Here is a 16,779-nt window from a genome sequence, read left to right as displayed (position 1 = left end):
AACATACACATTTAACCCTACCTTCCATTTTAGAAGCAGAAACAACCTGGGGATTACAACTACAACCATCTTCAGAATCGAGGTTACTTTCAGCTGCCATTTTTACTCGCTCATATTCTCTCATTCGAGCCAGCGCCTGATCTAAATGAATAACAGTGTTGCCTATAAGCAGGCAACAGTATTCTTTGAAAATATGTTTTACATTTTGAAAGTCAAGTATTAGCACTTAAATATAAACAAATAAAAAATAGAAGAACACACTAGTGATCAGTTTGAGATTCAAGTATTCTGATCCCCTGCAAAACCAAACATCAAGTTGCTTATGTATATCATTCAACCATTGATTTTATGCTTACCAAGATCATCAGTAGCAAAGGGTTCAATGTTGGAAGATGCAGACATAGTACTGCCATTGTCCCCATCATTTTTTTCACATTCTCTACGAGTCCCTGGATCAAAGTTCTTCTCAAATGTCTCCTATAAAATATACAACCCAACAAACTGGCACATACTCGTTTGTAAACAATTCGCCAACTACCATTATCTCTTTAAAATACACAAGCCTTTAGAATTTACCACCCAGGATCATAACAAGCAGCAAAGCCCATCTGAAGAGTATCTGCAGCCGAGGCTCATCTCAAAAGACTAGGCCTCCTCAATAGCCTCTTGTCCAAACAAAAACAGTGGCTCATGCCGAGTCCTAAAGAACATGGAAACTTTCAAGACCAAGCTGACTATAGCTCAGAGGGAGAGAAAAGGAAGATGGCATGTATTCACAGGTCCAAGGCACATCATCTGCCCTAACAGTATCAAGGGCACCTAAGAGAGCCTACACATTCCATCTTGTTAGCAGAAAGATTTGTGGGTGCTTGAAAACTGGATCTAATACAGCTTTAGACTAACTGGCAATTCTACCTGATTGATTGGTATCAGATTGCAGCACCAAAACGTCAAATATTCCAAACAACACTTTAAAAAAAACTTACATCATCAGTAGTTGCAAGGCTTTCACTGGGCGTAAGTTCTGAATTGGATCCTACCCACGCTGTTGAGCTCAGTGGTTTGGGACATTCTGCTTTTGTGCTGTCTTCAGCTGTATGCCTGGCTACGATATCCTAATCAAAGCAACAGTACTGTTAAGGCTATTTTAAAGTCTTAAAACACAGACACATATGCAGACATGCAGTTTTTAACATACCTGCAAAGCATACAATGCTCTTTGTCTCAAATAGTCTGAATTTAGCATCTGAAGTTCATGGAATAGCTCAATTAGAAAATGAGGGCGAGATTCATTTTGAGATATCAGTGTAGCGACTTCAGAATAAATGGTGTCTCTCAAAGCTTCAAACATAGAAAGATCACTGCCTGTTTCTGTAGAAAGATAAAGCAAACAGTAAGTATAATTGCTGCCCTCTGTTAATATTTGTCCCTGTTATAACATGCAAATTCTGAGGGGATTTTTAATGGGGCGGGGGTTGGGGGGAGGAATCCAAGTAACCATAAAGTGCACAGTAGCAACTCCCATGTGTGCCAGAGTGTGAGACAGCTGGTATTCTGCCCATCATATATATCTTGTACAGAGAGTTAATGCAGTTATAAATTAGTTTCTGCAAGTTATGCCTATAGATCACACAAGCATATCACCTGAACTCTGTACACAACAGATCAGAGTGAAGATACCCTACGCCAAAAGCTGCAGCAAATACAACAAAGCACAACTAACTTGATATTGTGGTCTTGAACAACAGGCAGCAACACATATTTGCTTGAAGTAATGGCACAATTACATGGTTATTCCTATGCAATGTTATGATCCGGTAACAATGTATCAGATGAGAATAATCACACCACATTATAAATATTTGTGTCTTGTTTTCAAACATACCCTGCTTAAATATTTATTGGGAAGCAGCAGCACACCTGTGTTTTCCAAGTCCCAAGGACAGGCTGCAGCTGTATCTACAGACAGCCCAAGCAATAGGCCATACAAAATATTGCATTCTTGCCTACATCAAGATAAAAAATGCTAGGCTGAAGTCTTAGACATTTCAATGAACTACCAACTGCTTAGTTTCTAAAACAGAAAGTAAGGCTCACATCCACCTACAAGCCTGGTTTACACAAGGCAGAGAATTAGGCAGCAGAATGGAATGCAGGCAATGGATTTCACTTCCAAATGTTCCAAAAATTCTGAAAGTAATACAGTAGGGAGAAACCTAAAAACCTGGCAACCAATATAACAGGAAGAAAGCCCACCTTCCCACCCCCCAGCCACCCTTTCCCTTATCTTGCTGGTCTTCTCATTCAGGGTATGTTTTATCATAGAGAAGCATTTCAGAACGACCTTCAACCTGGAGTCTGAACAGGTACAGTTCATTGGACCACTTCAGCATTCTACAGTATTATTCCCACTCCATTCTCCTGCTTGTGTAAATCAGGTCTATAGTCACACGCTCCAGATGCGCAGGGGCTGAATGCGACTACTGTGACTTAATCTACTTGCTTTCTTAATCAGTTAAATTTTTTTTTTGAAAATTCAGTGCACTGTACTAAAGCAAACTATTAGTTAATTTAATCAGCAAGATCTGAGAAATTGTTCAGAGGGACGGATAAAAAAGTAAGATAAACAAGTTTAGAAGCTAAGCAGTTAATGCATTACCTGGTGCTTCTATGCATGCATTTCTGTTAGACTGCTGCAGTATTCTCCTAGCATGAGCTGTAGGAAAGGGGAGTGGAAAGGACAGACAGCGATAAACACAAAAATGTGTATCACTAATAAAGGCAAGGTCTAATGAAATAATGGGAGACAGTCCACTCAGTGATATTAATTTTCTCCCCAAAGAGCCAAGGATTCTTTGGGAGAAAAACTCTTTTATTGGCTGAGAAAATCCCAGAAAAAAAATTAAAAATTCCAAAAGAGATTTTAAAAATATAAGTATGGTGTTTCTGGCCCAAAAGCCCATTTCCTAATACACAGCCCTATTGAGACAAGAACTTCTTATATTTGTTTAAAAATAAAAGCCAAGTGGAAACACATTTTAATAAATTATACAATAAAATCAAGTCTCAGGAACAGTGGTGTATTTATCTAGAGGACATGGGGTACCCTATGTTCCCACCCGCCCCTAGTGGAGGGCACAAAAATTTCAGGTTAGTTTGTGTGTTTTTTGTATTTTTTAGTGTTTTTTCAGTTTTTGGCCAGCAGGGGGGACAGTTTTTAGGCTAGCACAGGGGTAGGGAACCTGCGGCTCGAGAGCCGCATGCGGCTCTTCTGCCCTTGCACTGCGGCTCCACGAGCCGAGCTGCCGGCCCCATCCTTGCCCGCCCTGCAGGCAGCAGGGCGGGCGCACCAATTGCCCGTGGCCGGCTGGGCCATGCTGCGGGCTTCCCCTCTCGCCTGCCCCGTTGGAGCAGGGCGGGCGCTTTCCCAGCAGCCAGCAAGGCTGAGCCACCGGCTTCATCCTTGCCCGCCCTGCAGGCAGCAGGGCGGACGCCTCCATGCGCTTCTCAGAATGAGCGGAGTAAAAGGTAAAAAACCCCGATATATACAGTGTTATCTTTATTTTAAATGTCAAAAATTATTTGCGGCTCCAAGTGTTTCTTTTCCCATGGAAAACGGGTCCAAATGGCTCTTTGAGTGTTAAAGGTTCCCTACCCCTGGGCTAGCAGCACCAAAATTTCAGGGATTTTTCAGGAGACCCTCCTGATGATACCACCCAAGCTAGGGGAGGTTTGGTTCAGGGGGTCCAAAGTTATGGACTCCCAAAAGGGGTGCCCCCATCCCCCATTGTTTCCAATGGGAGCTAATAGGAGATGGGGGCTATACTTTTGAGGGTCCATAACCTTGGACCCCCTGAACCAAATTTCACCAAACCTGGGTGGTATCATCAGGAGAGTTTCCTGCTGATACCACCCAAGTTTGGTGAAGTTTGGTTGAGGGGGTCCAAAGATATGGACCCCCAAAGGGGGACCCCATCCCCCATTGTTTCCAATGGGAACTAATAGGAGACGGGGGCTACACCTTTGAGGATCCATAACTTTGGAACTCCCTGAACCAAACTTCACCAAACCTGAGTGGTATCATCAGGAGAGTCTTCTAAAGATACTGTGAAATTTTGGTGCTGCTAGCTTAACAATTGCACCCTTGACAGAAGGCACCTCCCAAATTTCCCCAGATTCTCCTTTTAAATCCACACCCTTTGGGATGGACTTAAAGGGAGAATGTGAGGTCCCCAGATTAAACATTGAAAGTGATGCTGTTTCAGGGTGGGGGAGAATCCACCCCAAAACAGCATCACTTTAAATGTTGTTTTAACTGGAGACCCCAGATTCTCCCTTTAAGGTGGATTTAAAAGAAGAATCTGGGCTCCCTAGTTTAAACACCATTGAAAGTGATGCTGTGTGGGGGTGGATTCCACTGTAGGTGTTTTGTGAGAGATGATGCTGACATTTGTTTGGTAAATGTTTTGCTGAGGGTGATTTGTGAGAGATTTACATGCTTAATACCCACTTGCACTGACTTGGAGCCGTTTCTCAGGCTAACAACCTACCTCGTAGAGTTGGTGTAAGGACAAAATTAGGAAAGAGAGTTGGTGGGGAGAGACACATATATATTTTGCTGGGGGTGGGAGGTGTTTTGTGAGCTGGTGCAAAAAATCATTGTTTGGTCGTGGTGGGGGAAGGTGGCCACCCATGTGGGGGGGAGGGAGGGACTCAGGTTTTGTCCCCGGGCCCCAGTTTGCCTAGATACGCCTCAGCTCAGGACTAACTTAATCTCCCATAATTTCAAAGAAACCCAAAAGAGAAACAGGAAAAAAAACCCACATGCACACACACCATACCAATAAAAAGGGACACTATCAGTTAAGTGTTTTTTTTTTAGTAACATTAGTTATACTTAAGGCCTAAATGAAAGAAGTAGCATTTAGGACTGCTTATAGGGCCTGTTTTAAAATGGAACAAAATGGTTGTCTCATTTAGATGTTCTGTCCTTTCAAAGTAATGCTGTCCGACAAGGAAAGCGTTTACAGTGAAACCTGAAATTCAGTACACTGTTTGCAACAATTTCTTCCTTTAAAATACATGCCTGATTGTGTCCCTTCAAAAGTGAAATGCTGAATAGTACATTACATGCAGGTGCAATCTCAGGAAATTAGCTGATTGTTTTATACTTAAAAGAATCCTTTAACAGTTAACAGTAAACCTTTATTAGGCATAAATAGTTCTGCAAAGAATCCTTTACTTAAAAAATTAAACCCATGTTTCAAGTAAATATCATTAACATTTCAGCATAACAACATAATGCAGTAGGAACAAATTTTAAGAACAAAGTGTCAATTTAATGCATGGTTATGTGTATCTGCTTGCCATTTCATCTACAGATCCTTAAGTATATTTGGGGCTGAATCTAAAAATTCCTCAAGTGCTCTAAGAACAGTTTTTTTCATCTATCCACATTTAGGTAGACATTTTTTTATTACTGTAACAGCAAACAACTATGCAACTACAAAAAAAATTCACTGACCCTAATGGCTTCCACAGTCACAGAACCAATATGTATTGAAGGAATAATCTACTAGATTTTTTTAAAAAAAAGAGTACCTGAGGACATTTCAGATGACCTACTGTATCTAATTATTTTTTCCAGTTGTTCCCGATTCTTTTTACTGAATACTTTTGCTTGGGCACCTTCATCCTTCCGAGTTGAATGTCTGTTCCTACTGTTCTTGCAAGGTTCACATGTACTAGAAACACTGGCACTTTCATAACCTTAAATGAAAAGAGATGTTTTTTCAACTTGACCCAAAAACCCCATTAAAAATATTTCTAACCATCACAAAAACCCCAATACAGGTCAATTATTAGTAGCTTAAGGACCTCAATTAACTTCATATAACCTCTTCTCATGATAGTGAGCTGGGGGAATTGGGTTGACAGGTGGGAACCTGAACTAGCAGCTGGGACAGATAGGAGATGTGCCAAGTGTACTGCCTGGGAAGAGGAATCAAGGGAACAGTGAGACAGGCTGGAGAAAGGAAACTTGCAGGCTGCTGTATTGCAGGGCAACATGGTATTGAGTGAGAGGCATACCAGGCTAAGGTCCTCATAAGCGAGTAATCAGAACTTCCAAAGCCCCAAATTGTGCGCTTACAACACTGTGAGCCTACCATTAGCTTTAGTCCTGTTTTTAAAATGGGAAGTATTCTTTCTCTTGTTCTTTGACTTCGGCGTTTTGTCTTTGGAAGCCAGACTGGCTTGAGCAGATGCTTTCCTAGGTTTGAATGTTTTCGTCACAGTAGTAGGATCCACTGTACCAAATATGCTACTAAAACTCTCCAGAGATTCTTCATCAAATTCTCTTCTTCTGCTGGTGTCAGATTGATTTTTGGGATTACCACAAATGGTACTTTGTACTGGCACAGCAAACCCGGTCTTGAGGAACAACTGGTTCTCTTTTCTTCCATCCTGATGGTCATTTGCCCAAGCCAGTCTACTGTTCTCCATTTCCTCTTCAGGCTGCTTCTGACCTCTTAACAGAAAAATATTTATTCAATTTATTCAAAGAATACACACTTCCCCTCCAGAGAAAGGCTTAAAGATAATGTCCAACTAACACAATAAAACCTTTAAGAGCAAGCAACATTTTGCTGCATCAAACACCAAGCAGCCTAAAATGATACTGATAGAACTATCCTCAGACCAGAACAGACAATGAAACTGCTAAAAGAGACTAAATTACCCTGATTAAAATTTGGGTAAAAACAATAAAGGCAGCTAACAGGTGAATCTCACAGGGGAGTGTATTCTAAAGGTAAGTTGCTACCACTGGAAAAACCCTGTCTCTGGTCACTAGGGGAACAGAGAGTCAGGCTTCAGAGGGGAATCTTAATTGACAGACATGACAATATAAGTGGAGACCGTTCATAAATTTAGAATACATTCATGACAATTGGGTGGAAAATTGGAATCTCTCTGAGAAACAGTATTACCGAACAACTAGGGTCAGGAAAGAAAACTGTGGGATTGAACCCTCTCTCCCCTGTAATGCATCAATTCAACTTCCCTGATTTACAGTTGTTTGGGATTGTCTGATCATAGTTAACTATGGCTAAAATTGAGGGGGGCGGGGGAGAGATAGAAACACAGGATTGGATCCCATAGCAGGTTTCTATTTTGAGCTACAATGAGGAGTAAGGGGCGGTAAGGAAGACATGTTCAAGAGATGGAAATGCCTCCCGTTAGTGGAGATTTATGGCAGGATCCAAGTCCCAAAACCGAAAAATTAGACTCATATTACCCTCCTCAGGTTTATGTCAATGATAGCTAACATTGATCAGACATAATCAGAGGAACAGTACGTTTCTCTGAACCAAAACTCAACTTGACCCAGAGGTCTAAACATTTTTCAGGGTCATGGTTAAGAATATGAGGGCAGCTAAAATAGCAAAGTTAAATTCACTAGTCCACACCAGTCTAAATTGAAAGCTAGTACCTTGGAGGGCTTTTACACATTTAGGATATATCTTGGCTTCTATACTTTGTCAATAATCAGAAAGCAGGACAAAGATCTGCTGCACCAAGGGTTATAGATACAATCCATTAGCAGAGTAATCCTAAAGAGTTACAGTCTTCTAGACACATTTAGGATGTAGAATGGTGCAATTAATTCTCTCTAGGATTGCACTGTACATTGCAATGTACAATTAAAAAAAAAATCTATATTGCATACAGAATGTTCTATTTCATGCATATTTTGTTGAATGATTTTTTGCCAATCTTCCTTCCCAAGATGCAACTTCTTGCACCACATTACATCATTCTGCATAGCCCGGCTCCCTTTAGGAGTAACTTTTCAGGAGATGTGCAACAGCACAGTGTTTTCATAGTTGTGGAAATTAGCACTGAAGTGTCAATCACATTGTTATTTTTTCCCCATATAAATCAGAAACGGATTAGAACTTACAGCCACTGCTAAATCCCAACCAAGCCATTTAATAGTTTATCTGAGTGAAAGTGACTTATATAATATCAACCAGTCAGTAAGCCAAAAAGCTTGCATCACTACACCTCGGACTCCTTCAATACGAAATGTAGCCTATCAAAAAGAACACTACAACAAAAAGCAAGTATGTCTAATATGGATTCCAATGCAATGCTGTTCACACACAAAGGTTCAGCTAAAGCTCCAGTACCTTGGCTTTTCTGCCCCAGCACTGGAACTACTTTCAAAGGGCTTTGGAAATGCCATATATTCAGCTTTCTCAGTAGTGTTATGCTCCAGGAGTGGCTGCTGATGCTGCTGTTCACTGTTTTGAGCAACTTGGTTCTGTTGAAAGTCACCGAAGCCAGATGGAAACATTGAACCAAAGTTGATCCCTACGGCAAAAATATTAGATAGAACATATGGAATCACTCCCATTTTATCCTTGTCACCACCTATGAAATAGTCTAGGCTGTCATTAACTAGAACTATTTGTAAAGGTCACCCAGTGAGCTTCATGGCAGGATGAGAGAGGCACACTGTGGAGTATTTCTACTCTGGTTTCAATAAGGAATGCTGAACAGATTTTAAAGAACTTGAAGAAAGGAACTGACCATATATGTTGCTTTCTGCAGAAGCTGTAATGCCTCAAACTTAATTTTAACTGGAAAGTTTTACTGAATCTACGCACTAGTGAATGCAAGTGAGGTTAAAATATATTACCACTAGCAGGCCACCCGTGCTTCGCTATGCATACTTCATCTCAAGCTCTCTATGAATTTCGGGGTGACATTCAGCATACTTCTTTACAGCCTGTTTGTGAACTTTGGGGTGACATGCAGCATATTTCCTCACAGCCTGTCTGTGGACTGATGGGTTTGTTTTCAAATAGGTTCACATACATTGTGGAGGGCTGTATTAGAGTGCAGTTGGTGAAGGACATGAAACTGGCTGTGTTTAACTGTCACCCTTAGAATGTTCGTGCAGCATGTCTGTGGACTGAGCGGTTCGTTTGCCCTTAGAATGTTTGCGTAGATGGCCAGAGATGGGCAGTGAAAACAGTAAATAGATAATAAATTGAGTGGAAGTGAATATTTTGGGAAATCCTTTCTTAGTGAGCACCTGGAGTACGTAAGGAACAGGTGTGCCAAATTTCATGTGTGGCTTTGGTGGTTTTTGAGTTCTGTTGATGAGTCAGTGGTATTTCGCATTTATACATAGATTACTGAAGATAAGCTATACCTAGTCTTTGTAATAAAATTATTGTATAAACTAGGACTTTATTTATTTTTTTTACCCAGTTTTAGGAAGAGTTACTAAGTTTGGCAACAATATTTAAACTATGTCTTGAATGTTAGCTTCATTTGACAGATCAATACTAAAAAACACAAAATCATCAAACTTAATCATAATGAAATAAACTGGAAGGGTTAGAGAAGGGTTTTCTTTCAGAGAAAAATGTAAGACATGCCACTTGCTCTGGGACCTGAAAAGCAAAACCCACATGTATTTATTTGTTGAAACATTTACATTCCACCTTTCCTTTTGGTTCAAGGTGGAGGAGATTTGCAGTAATTTAGTTTGTATTTCCCTTCACAGCTCCCCAGAGACCTTACCTGGTGGGAAAGGAGAAAAATTTGTGAATCCAGGCATGTTAAAAAGATTCATTGTTTGGGATGGAAAACTGAAGGGGCAAAATACAGTGGGTGATGGAGGAGGTGCCCGGCTGCTGCTTCTCTCTTTTTTGGGTGTTCTTTCCTGCTTCTGCTGCTGCTCTTGTTGGCACATTAACTCATTCAACATTTGTTTCAACCTGTGAAAGTAACAGCAGTTTTTGAGTAGAATCACATAAAAGGATGTCTAGGAATAGTTTCAAAAAAACAACAACAATGACTATATAATGAATATTCTCCTACTGCAAGGTATCTTCCCGTCTCTGTTAGAAAAGTGAATTCAGCAACATTCCTTAGAGGCTGGTGGCAACTGACAAACCAACAAATTTGTTTCAACCTTGAGGCCAACTAGCAAAGTGAAGGTCTCTTTCTGTTCGCTATTGTTTCTGGCCAAGATACCCTTGAGCACTTCTCCCTCGAAGAACAAAGCATACTGGAAAATTAATGGCGTTAAATGGACGCCTGACTTTTCATTATTTCAGCAATGCTCTTTCTGTTCTATACTAGAGAAAGATTCCAGAACTAAGTATAAGAACAAACAAATCATAGGTTTGAAACCTATGAATGAATTTCTTTGGGAAACTAATTCTAAACTCAGGAGCTTACATCATATCTTCAGAGGGAATGCCTTAAAGGGCTTTGACAAATGACTTTTGCACTGTCAAAAACCCCAGTTCAAGGAATTCTCTTGGACAAGTCAGCAAAATACAAAATTACAAAACCCTGGGGTGTGAATCCTCACCCATCAGTTTTGGTGCCAACAGCCCTTTTTCACTATCCAAACAACTAGAAGCCACAGACGAGCTTCCTGCCTTACTGGGATTAAAGTTAAGCAAATCACATGCAGCATCAGTTTCACAAAACAATTAACCTGGTAAGTGTAGCCAGGTAGGGCTAGATACTGAAGCCGCCCGAAAACAAACCACAGGATACAATTAAAGTGATTTCTTCATACAAGAATATTTCTAAAAAGAACAGTGAGTACTGAGAATTAAAATAACAAAGGCTAAATCAAAAAGACTAAACACAGAGTACCAGCACTGGTTCAGATTACCAGATGTTACCCTTCCAGCTGGAATCCTCTAGCATTCCAAAGTTCACTCTATTCAAGAATCAGTAAGCACACAGACAGCCTGTCTGACCCACAAAGCAGGTACAAAATCAGAAGCTCCAAAGATTGGATTAAGGAGCCATGAATAAGGCACCAAGAGCAAAACTAGATTGAAAAAGCTGCATTTTATGGCCAAGGGTTTCAGCTGGTCCAAGCTCACTGACCTATAAGATCTGTGGCTGTTGATGTCAATTAATCATGTAACCCTGTTGCTATCCAGATGACTCAGAGGGTCAGTGAAATTAAGTGGTAGAACACTCCCATTTCTCACTGAGGACACCTGCTAATTAAACAGAATGTAGCTCCGCTTCTGCTCAACCTTGGAGACTTAGAGGGGAGGCAGGATACAGACTACTTCCTCCCAACACCTGTTCCAAAAGGTCATAGCTTCGCTGAATCTCAAGCAATAGCATGGCTATTTCCCACTTTAAAGTTTTCTATTGTAGGCCTAAAGCCTGAACCAAAGTGGGAGAGAAGAAACTGCATTAAGGGATTCAGTTCTTGACACACGTAACTGCCACTATATTGCCTACTGCTGCTGTTTTCAAGACACTGTTATGACTTGTCTTATGGGTCATTTGTTCAAAATGCAGGATTTAAAAAAAACAACAACTTGAACACACACATGACATTCACAAACATTTGCATAATGGCTTAAGAGACTACATTCCATTTCTCATAAAAGGCAATTAATACAAGCCCTAAAAGCAGGGAGACTTCACACACAAAGGCAAGCAAATACAACCATGTTTGCTGTTTGCAAATTTCACTTCTTAAGCTTATTTTTTGAAGGTATTAAATGTAACTGAATCCTAAATGAGCTTAGGTTCCAAAATAACTATCGCAGGAAAACTGTCAGGCACAACAGCATCAGTTCTATTATGTTTGGACAAACAGTACACAGTTAATGGTATACAAATGCTATCTTGTACTTTCTGCTGATGTATGCAAATAAACCAGTGTGAGAAAAGATTCCAGTATGAGAATATGTAAAACAGGCCATTTTTCTGTATCATCACATGTTCGCTTTCTGTGAGAACGGCAGGCTACAAAAGGCATACCTCTGAACATTATTTTGTTGCCAAGTCAGCTGTGTATAGCACTGATTCAACTGGTGCATTATGAGATGAACTTGAGGCGAAGCAACGTTGCTCGGCATCACGCTATATGGGCCAGTAAGCAAGGTTTGCAAGAGACAGGAGAGGGTCTGCAAAGAAACACACATTTGCTTTCAAAGTAAAACTAAAGTCAAATTGTAACTAAATTCTAATTTTCAACTTTGAGGCAACCGACAAAATAAAAAACATTCAAGTTGAAAATAAAATCTGATTAGCAGCACAAATCAGTCAAGTAATTAGGTGGAATTGGAAGCTACAAAAATAGGGTCAAACAAAGGACCTGATACCCAGAGGCCTGCAGAGTTCTTTTGCCACATCTAAAATTATCTTCCTCAGTAACAAAAACTAGAAGCCAACCTGTAAGTACTAAGGGATTAACTTTGCCGCCATCTCCCCTTCCCTCAAAGTAGCCCTGATAGCAATCTTCTGTACCCCCCAACTCTCCTTGGCCAATTTTATACACCAGAAATGACAAGGATAGACTTCAAATTCTCACAGAGCCTGGCATCATCTTCAAGAGAATCAAACTGAAATGATGCAAGAGAACACAATGAGCGACTATCTTTGAACCTTCCAGTTCTGGCTATCATCACTTTGAAATCCAAGATGGATCAAATCCAGACATTTTAGTAATTGAGAAATGGAGGAAGGGAAAAGATATAAAAGTTTTTTACATCTCACCTGCTGGTCCTGCATTAAAGTTTGACAAATATTAACACTGAATTCCAGCTGTTTCTTCAGTTGGTTAATCTGTTCTTGCCATTGTTCTTTCTCTTCCACATATGAAAGTTCAGACATCCAGCGATGATTTTCCTGCCGCCGCATGCTGATGTTCTGTTGCTGCCTTGCTTTAGTAAGAGGACGGTAATTTCCATCTGCTGAAAGAGGACGAGGACTCTTCCAGCTAGAAGTAATGAACGTTAGGGCAAAAAGCATAGATTTAAAAATTCTTCTTACTACACAAAAATATTTCATACAGATTTTGAATTTCAATCATTTTAGAAAGCAAAAGTCTGGATAAAGAGCAAGTACAACTCAAGCCAAAGGGTCCAGTTCAAATAATTTACCAAGCCAGTGAAGTAAAGCAACTAGTGTACCCTTCTATACCAGGGCTCTCCAAGCTATGGCCCTCCAGGTGTTCATGGACTACGATTCTCATCAGCCCAGCCAGCATAGCCAATCATAGTCCATGAACATCTGGAGGGCCATAGGTTGGAGAGCCCTACCCTACAGCATGCAGATAACAACATGAATGAGCCAGTCCCCCAAGCTCCACAGTCCCACTCTATGCATTTTAAGGGGAAACCATACAGAAAATATCAGGTAGAACATCTGTTTCACACACAATGTTATCCCAACGAAAGAGGACAGATGAGTTTACTCCTTCATGAAGACTCAGAATTCCGTCTAATGTCTGTATTGGGCCTGCTGCTAGCAAGCCACCAGTTCTGTCAGCCTTTACCCCCCACTTTCTGCTAGACATATATGGGTTCAAAAAGGGGTTTCAGACAAAGGTCGGCAGCTGGCAGAGACCGTGGCACGACTGATCACATACCTATACCTATCTTGATCTCATAATGTTGAGAAACAGGCAGACCTAGAGTGGCACTGGACTTCTTTCTCAAGTCTAGCCCCAACTCCCTGATCTGGACCACTCCAAAATGATTCCAAGTATGTTTAGCAGGAAGGTATCGGTCACCATGTCACTCATGTCTTAGAAAGAACTCTATCCCTATATTAGCTTTTTGACTATGAAGTTGAATACTATCTCTAACAACCCAAGCTTGATGAGGTACCCAAGCCTGCGTATGCACACGCCTATTCTCCGCTCCAGTACTCCCCTTCTATCTTACTTTTGTTCCATCAGGGAGTTTACTAGTTAGACCACCTGGATCCCCCCCACCACACACACACATTTTCCAAGGCTAAGGGGGAAAAATCCTTTGTTTTTCATTTAGTTTCAAGCCCCGTAACCAAAGCCAGATATTTTAAAGCATTCTTCTAAGCATGCATGCACACACTTCATCTTCTGTCTGATGCAGTGAGAAATGTACTTGGTCTATTTGGATTACTGGTTCCACAGATCTTTGGGACTACTGCCTGAGAATTTGGATCTATGTTCAGAACCAGTCTGCAGAGACAGCTAAAGCCCCTGCTTTCCCTCCTTTAAGTCTACCTGGTTGGCCTTACCCTCCCCCATTCATGTGTGGTACATGATGCACAGTGTCTTGAGAGATGTGTCTGCAACTGTTATATCTTCACATGGGCATTCAAAGTATTCTGAACGATCTTGGAGTTCTAATGTTATTGTGATTGCTTGAATGCTAATCATTCTTTTCTAACTGCTTCCTGATTTCATCACAATCCAGGTCTCAGTGGTGCTTCCAGTCCTGTCTAGGAGCCTTAAGTTATCACTGCTTATGTCATCCCCTTGAACTAGACATGGAACCTAAGACAGCAACACCATTTTCCTGCAGCACTAGAATGGCAAAAGGAAGGCTTCTACTTTATTCCCTGTGTGAATTTTGTAAGGATTAGAGAGAGGTTCTCAAGTCACACTCTTAATTGGTAAAGTAAGGACTCTCTGCTCCCCTCTCTACTTTGGAATCATAACCAAGAAAGGTACAATAGCTGGCTATTTAAATGCATTGCTTGACCCCAGGCTGAGTTGGGTGACCACCAGGGCAAGAACTAACACACTCCCTCCCACCTTATCACCAGAGAGATTTAAGTCAGCTCTTCATCAGGTTGCGTGTTTGGACATGTTGCCAAACGCTTGATGAGACCATAGAGCACATTCTACTTGTCTCTCCCAAAATCACAGGACTTAGCCTCTTTCAGAAGGTCCCAATTATGATTAGCCCTTTCTCTCCCAATGCTAAAATGAAATATCTCCTGAACAACAAGGACCTTAAGATGCTGGAAACGGTGGCCAATTTTTTAATACAAATTGTGGAGCATCCCTCTGGGAGCCTCCCCCGGCCCAAGTGAACAATGCATGTATGTGCCTGACATCTTTTTAATTATACTGTTTTACTTATCCTATTTGTTACACTGTGTATCTGTATGATGCCTAATAAAGGGTTTTTTTAATTTGAATTAAAGATTGCCTATGATAACTAACCTCTCTTTATCATCCTTCGTACAGTTTGTGCTTTGATCTATGTTATTGGGACACATGGAAAATTCATTGGAACTAGTCTCTTGTTCTTCTTCCTCTTCTGCTTGACCAAGTCCATCAAAGAGACAGGCGTCTTCATCTCCTTCATCTTCATCTAGAGCACATGGAGTGGACCCTCCCCATGTTGCCATTGTTCTAGTGTTACATATTAAAAGAAGTCATTCTGCTGCTAAAGCACAACAAGGTTAGATCATTCAAGTAATAATTTTATATTATGTACTCAGTAGAAAAACACTTCCCACCTTTTAGAAATATGATTAATTTTTTTTCTCATTTGTTCCCTTTTTAAAAAAGGTGTTCTGTAAGACTGCAGTGGTACTGAAGAGATAGATATGTTTCTAGCTTTATATTCCAATCTGCCATTCATAACTTTCTAGGAAGACTCTGGAACACATTTTAGCGCTTTATAACCTACCAGTGTATCATCTATCCAAACAGTCAGTAGTGAAGAGCAGCAAACTTGGCTGCATCACCATCATCCTGACTACTCGGCGCACATGATGACTACTCAAAAGTCACAACACTCTCATAGAATCCTGAATAAATGCTTCTTTTAGTATTTGAGACTACCACAGTAATTGGCTGAGCTCTGATGGAGCCACAAACGGTTCATTTGCATTTTAACTGCTTAAACACAGGCACAATTTATTCACATGTTGTCAGTGAAAAGCAAAGCAATATCACAACTGTGATCAATTCAGGAGGTGCTTCAATTGTAATAGAAAAAGCAATACCCAGACTCAGTATGGGAAATTCTAATCACCAGTCTGTGGATATTTCTAAGTAACTTTTTTCAACAGACAGGGGTGTATCTACTTAAAATGGCCCACCTCGATAGCTGGGCTGTTGAAGGTTGATTACCCCACCCACATTCTCCACATGGAAACTACAAGTGGGACCAGCCGGGCTTGCCCGCCTCAGTCTCCACATAAAGGTTGGGTGCAAGGCTGGATTGCCCAATCTACACATGGAGATGGGAGTAGCAAAAGCCCATTTAAGTCTGGCTGAGGCCCAGCTTGAATCCAGCTCTAAACTGCAATCTGCAGCTCGGAGCTAGAACTAAGCCCGGCCTCAGCCAGGTTCAGACTGAAGTCACCTGTTCTCACCTCTCTAGCTTTATACTGTTGTCTCTGCTGCACCCCACCCCCCCAAAAAACCCCTCCATATTGGGCTGGAGATGGAGCCCCATGCCCAACCTTCATGTGGAAATGGGGGTGGGATGAGTCCAGGCTGGCTCCACTCGCAATCTCCATGCAGAGATCGCAGCAGGGTGAGCCTGGCTTGCGGGCCTTCAACTGCGTCCCAGTCCTAAACTTCACAGGGAGCTGCAGACCAGGGCACAGTTGACGGGGGGTGCAAATGAACTACCAAAGAAGTGGCACCTAGGGCTTGAGCCCATCCTGCCCTTTAATATGTCAGTGTCACAGATCTCTTCTGTTATGCTTTATGACTATAGTAGCAAAGCAAACTATATGAAGCATGAAGACTTATTCCTCTCACTTTTCTGTTCTGCTTTGCTGAGGAGTGCACTGAGCCTCTGATCCATCACTCCTAACGGATCCAGCACCACCAGGCGTCGTAACAACAAAATCTCTTCTCCTCTGGTGTTCAGCCATTAAAGCTTCAAGCTGCTTTCTTCTTTGCCGCAATTCATCTCTTAAAATCTCATGTCTGCGCATCTCAGACCAAATCTATTCAAAATTAAAGGTTAAGAT

General features: G+C 41.2%; 1 protein-coding gene across 6 annotated transcripts in view; it reads right to left on the bottom strand.

Annotated features, from left to right (window-relative positions):
* PCM1 (pericentriolar material 1) overlaps nucleotides 1-16,779 on the bottom strand; it is a 70,470-nt gene that overhangs the window by 21,004 nt on the left and 32,687 nt on the right. For 3 of the 6 annotated variants that reach the window (XM_048509413.1, XM_048509414.1, XM_048509416.1), the window contains 13 exons: nucleotides 16,565-16,755; nucleotides 15,008-15,199; nucleotides 12,565-12,787; nucleotides 11,827-11,972; nucleotides 9,598-9,794; nucleotides 8,193-8,376; nucleotides 6,168-6,529; nucleotides 5,602-5,769; nucleotides 2,660-2,716; nucleotides 1,199-1,371; nucleotides 987-1,115; nucleotides 357-477; nucleotides 22-162 (listed from right to left, as the gene is read on the bottom strand). In XM_048509413.1, coding sequence (XP_048365370.1) covers nucleotides 22-162; nucleotides 357-477; nucleotides 987-1,115; nucleotides 1,199-1,371; nucleotides 2,660-2,716; nucleotides 5,602-5,769; nucleotides 6,168-6,529; nucleotides 8,193-8,376; nucleotides 9,598-9,794; nucleotides 11,827-11,972; nucleotides 12,565-12,787; nucleotides 15,008-15,199; nucleotides 16,565-16,755 — 2,284 coding nt within the window. The remainder of the gene's footprint in view (nucleotides 1-21; nucleotides 163-356; nucleotides 478-986; nucleotides 1,116-1,198; nucleotides 1,372-2,659; nucleotides 2,717-5,601; nucleotides 5,770-6,167; nucleotides 6,530-8,192; nucleotides 8,377-9,597; nucleotides 9,795-11,826; nucleotides 11,973-12,564; nucleotides 12,788-15,007; nucleotides 15,200-16,564; nucleotides 16,756-16,779) is intronic. The other 3 variants (XM_048509415.1, XM_048509417.1, XM_048509418.1) reach the window with 1 other exon arrangement.

Source organism: Sphaerodactylus townsendi, linkage group LG10 (genome assembly GCF_021028975.2).
Source record: "Sphaerodactylus townsendi isolate TG3544 linkage group LG10, MPM_Stown_v2.3, whole genome shotgun sequence".
Taxonomy (NCBI): Eukaryota; Metazoa; Chordata; class Lepidosauria; order Squamata; family Sphaerodactylidae; genus Sphaerodactylus; species Sphaerodactylus townsendi.
The sequence above is the reverse complement of the archived record's forward strand: the minus strand, read 5'-3'. Positions and strand labels throughout refer to the sequence as shown.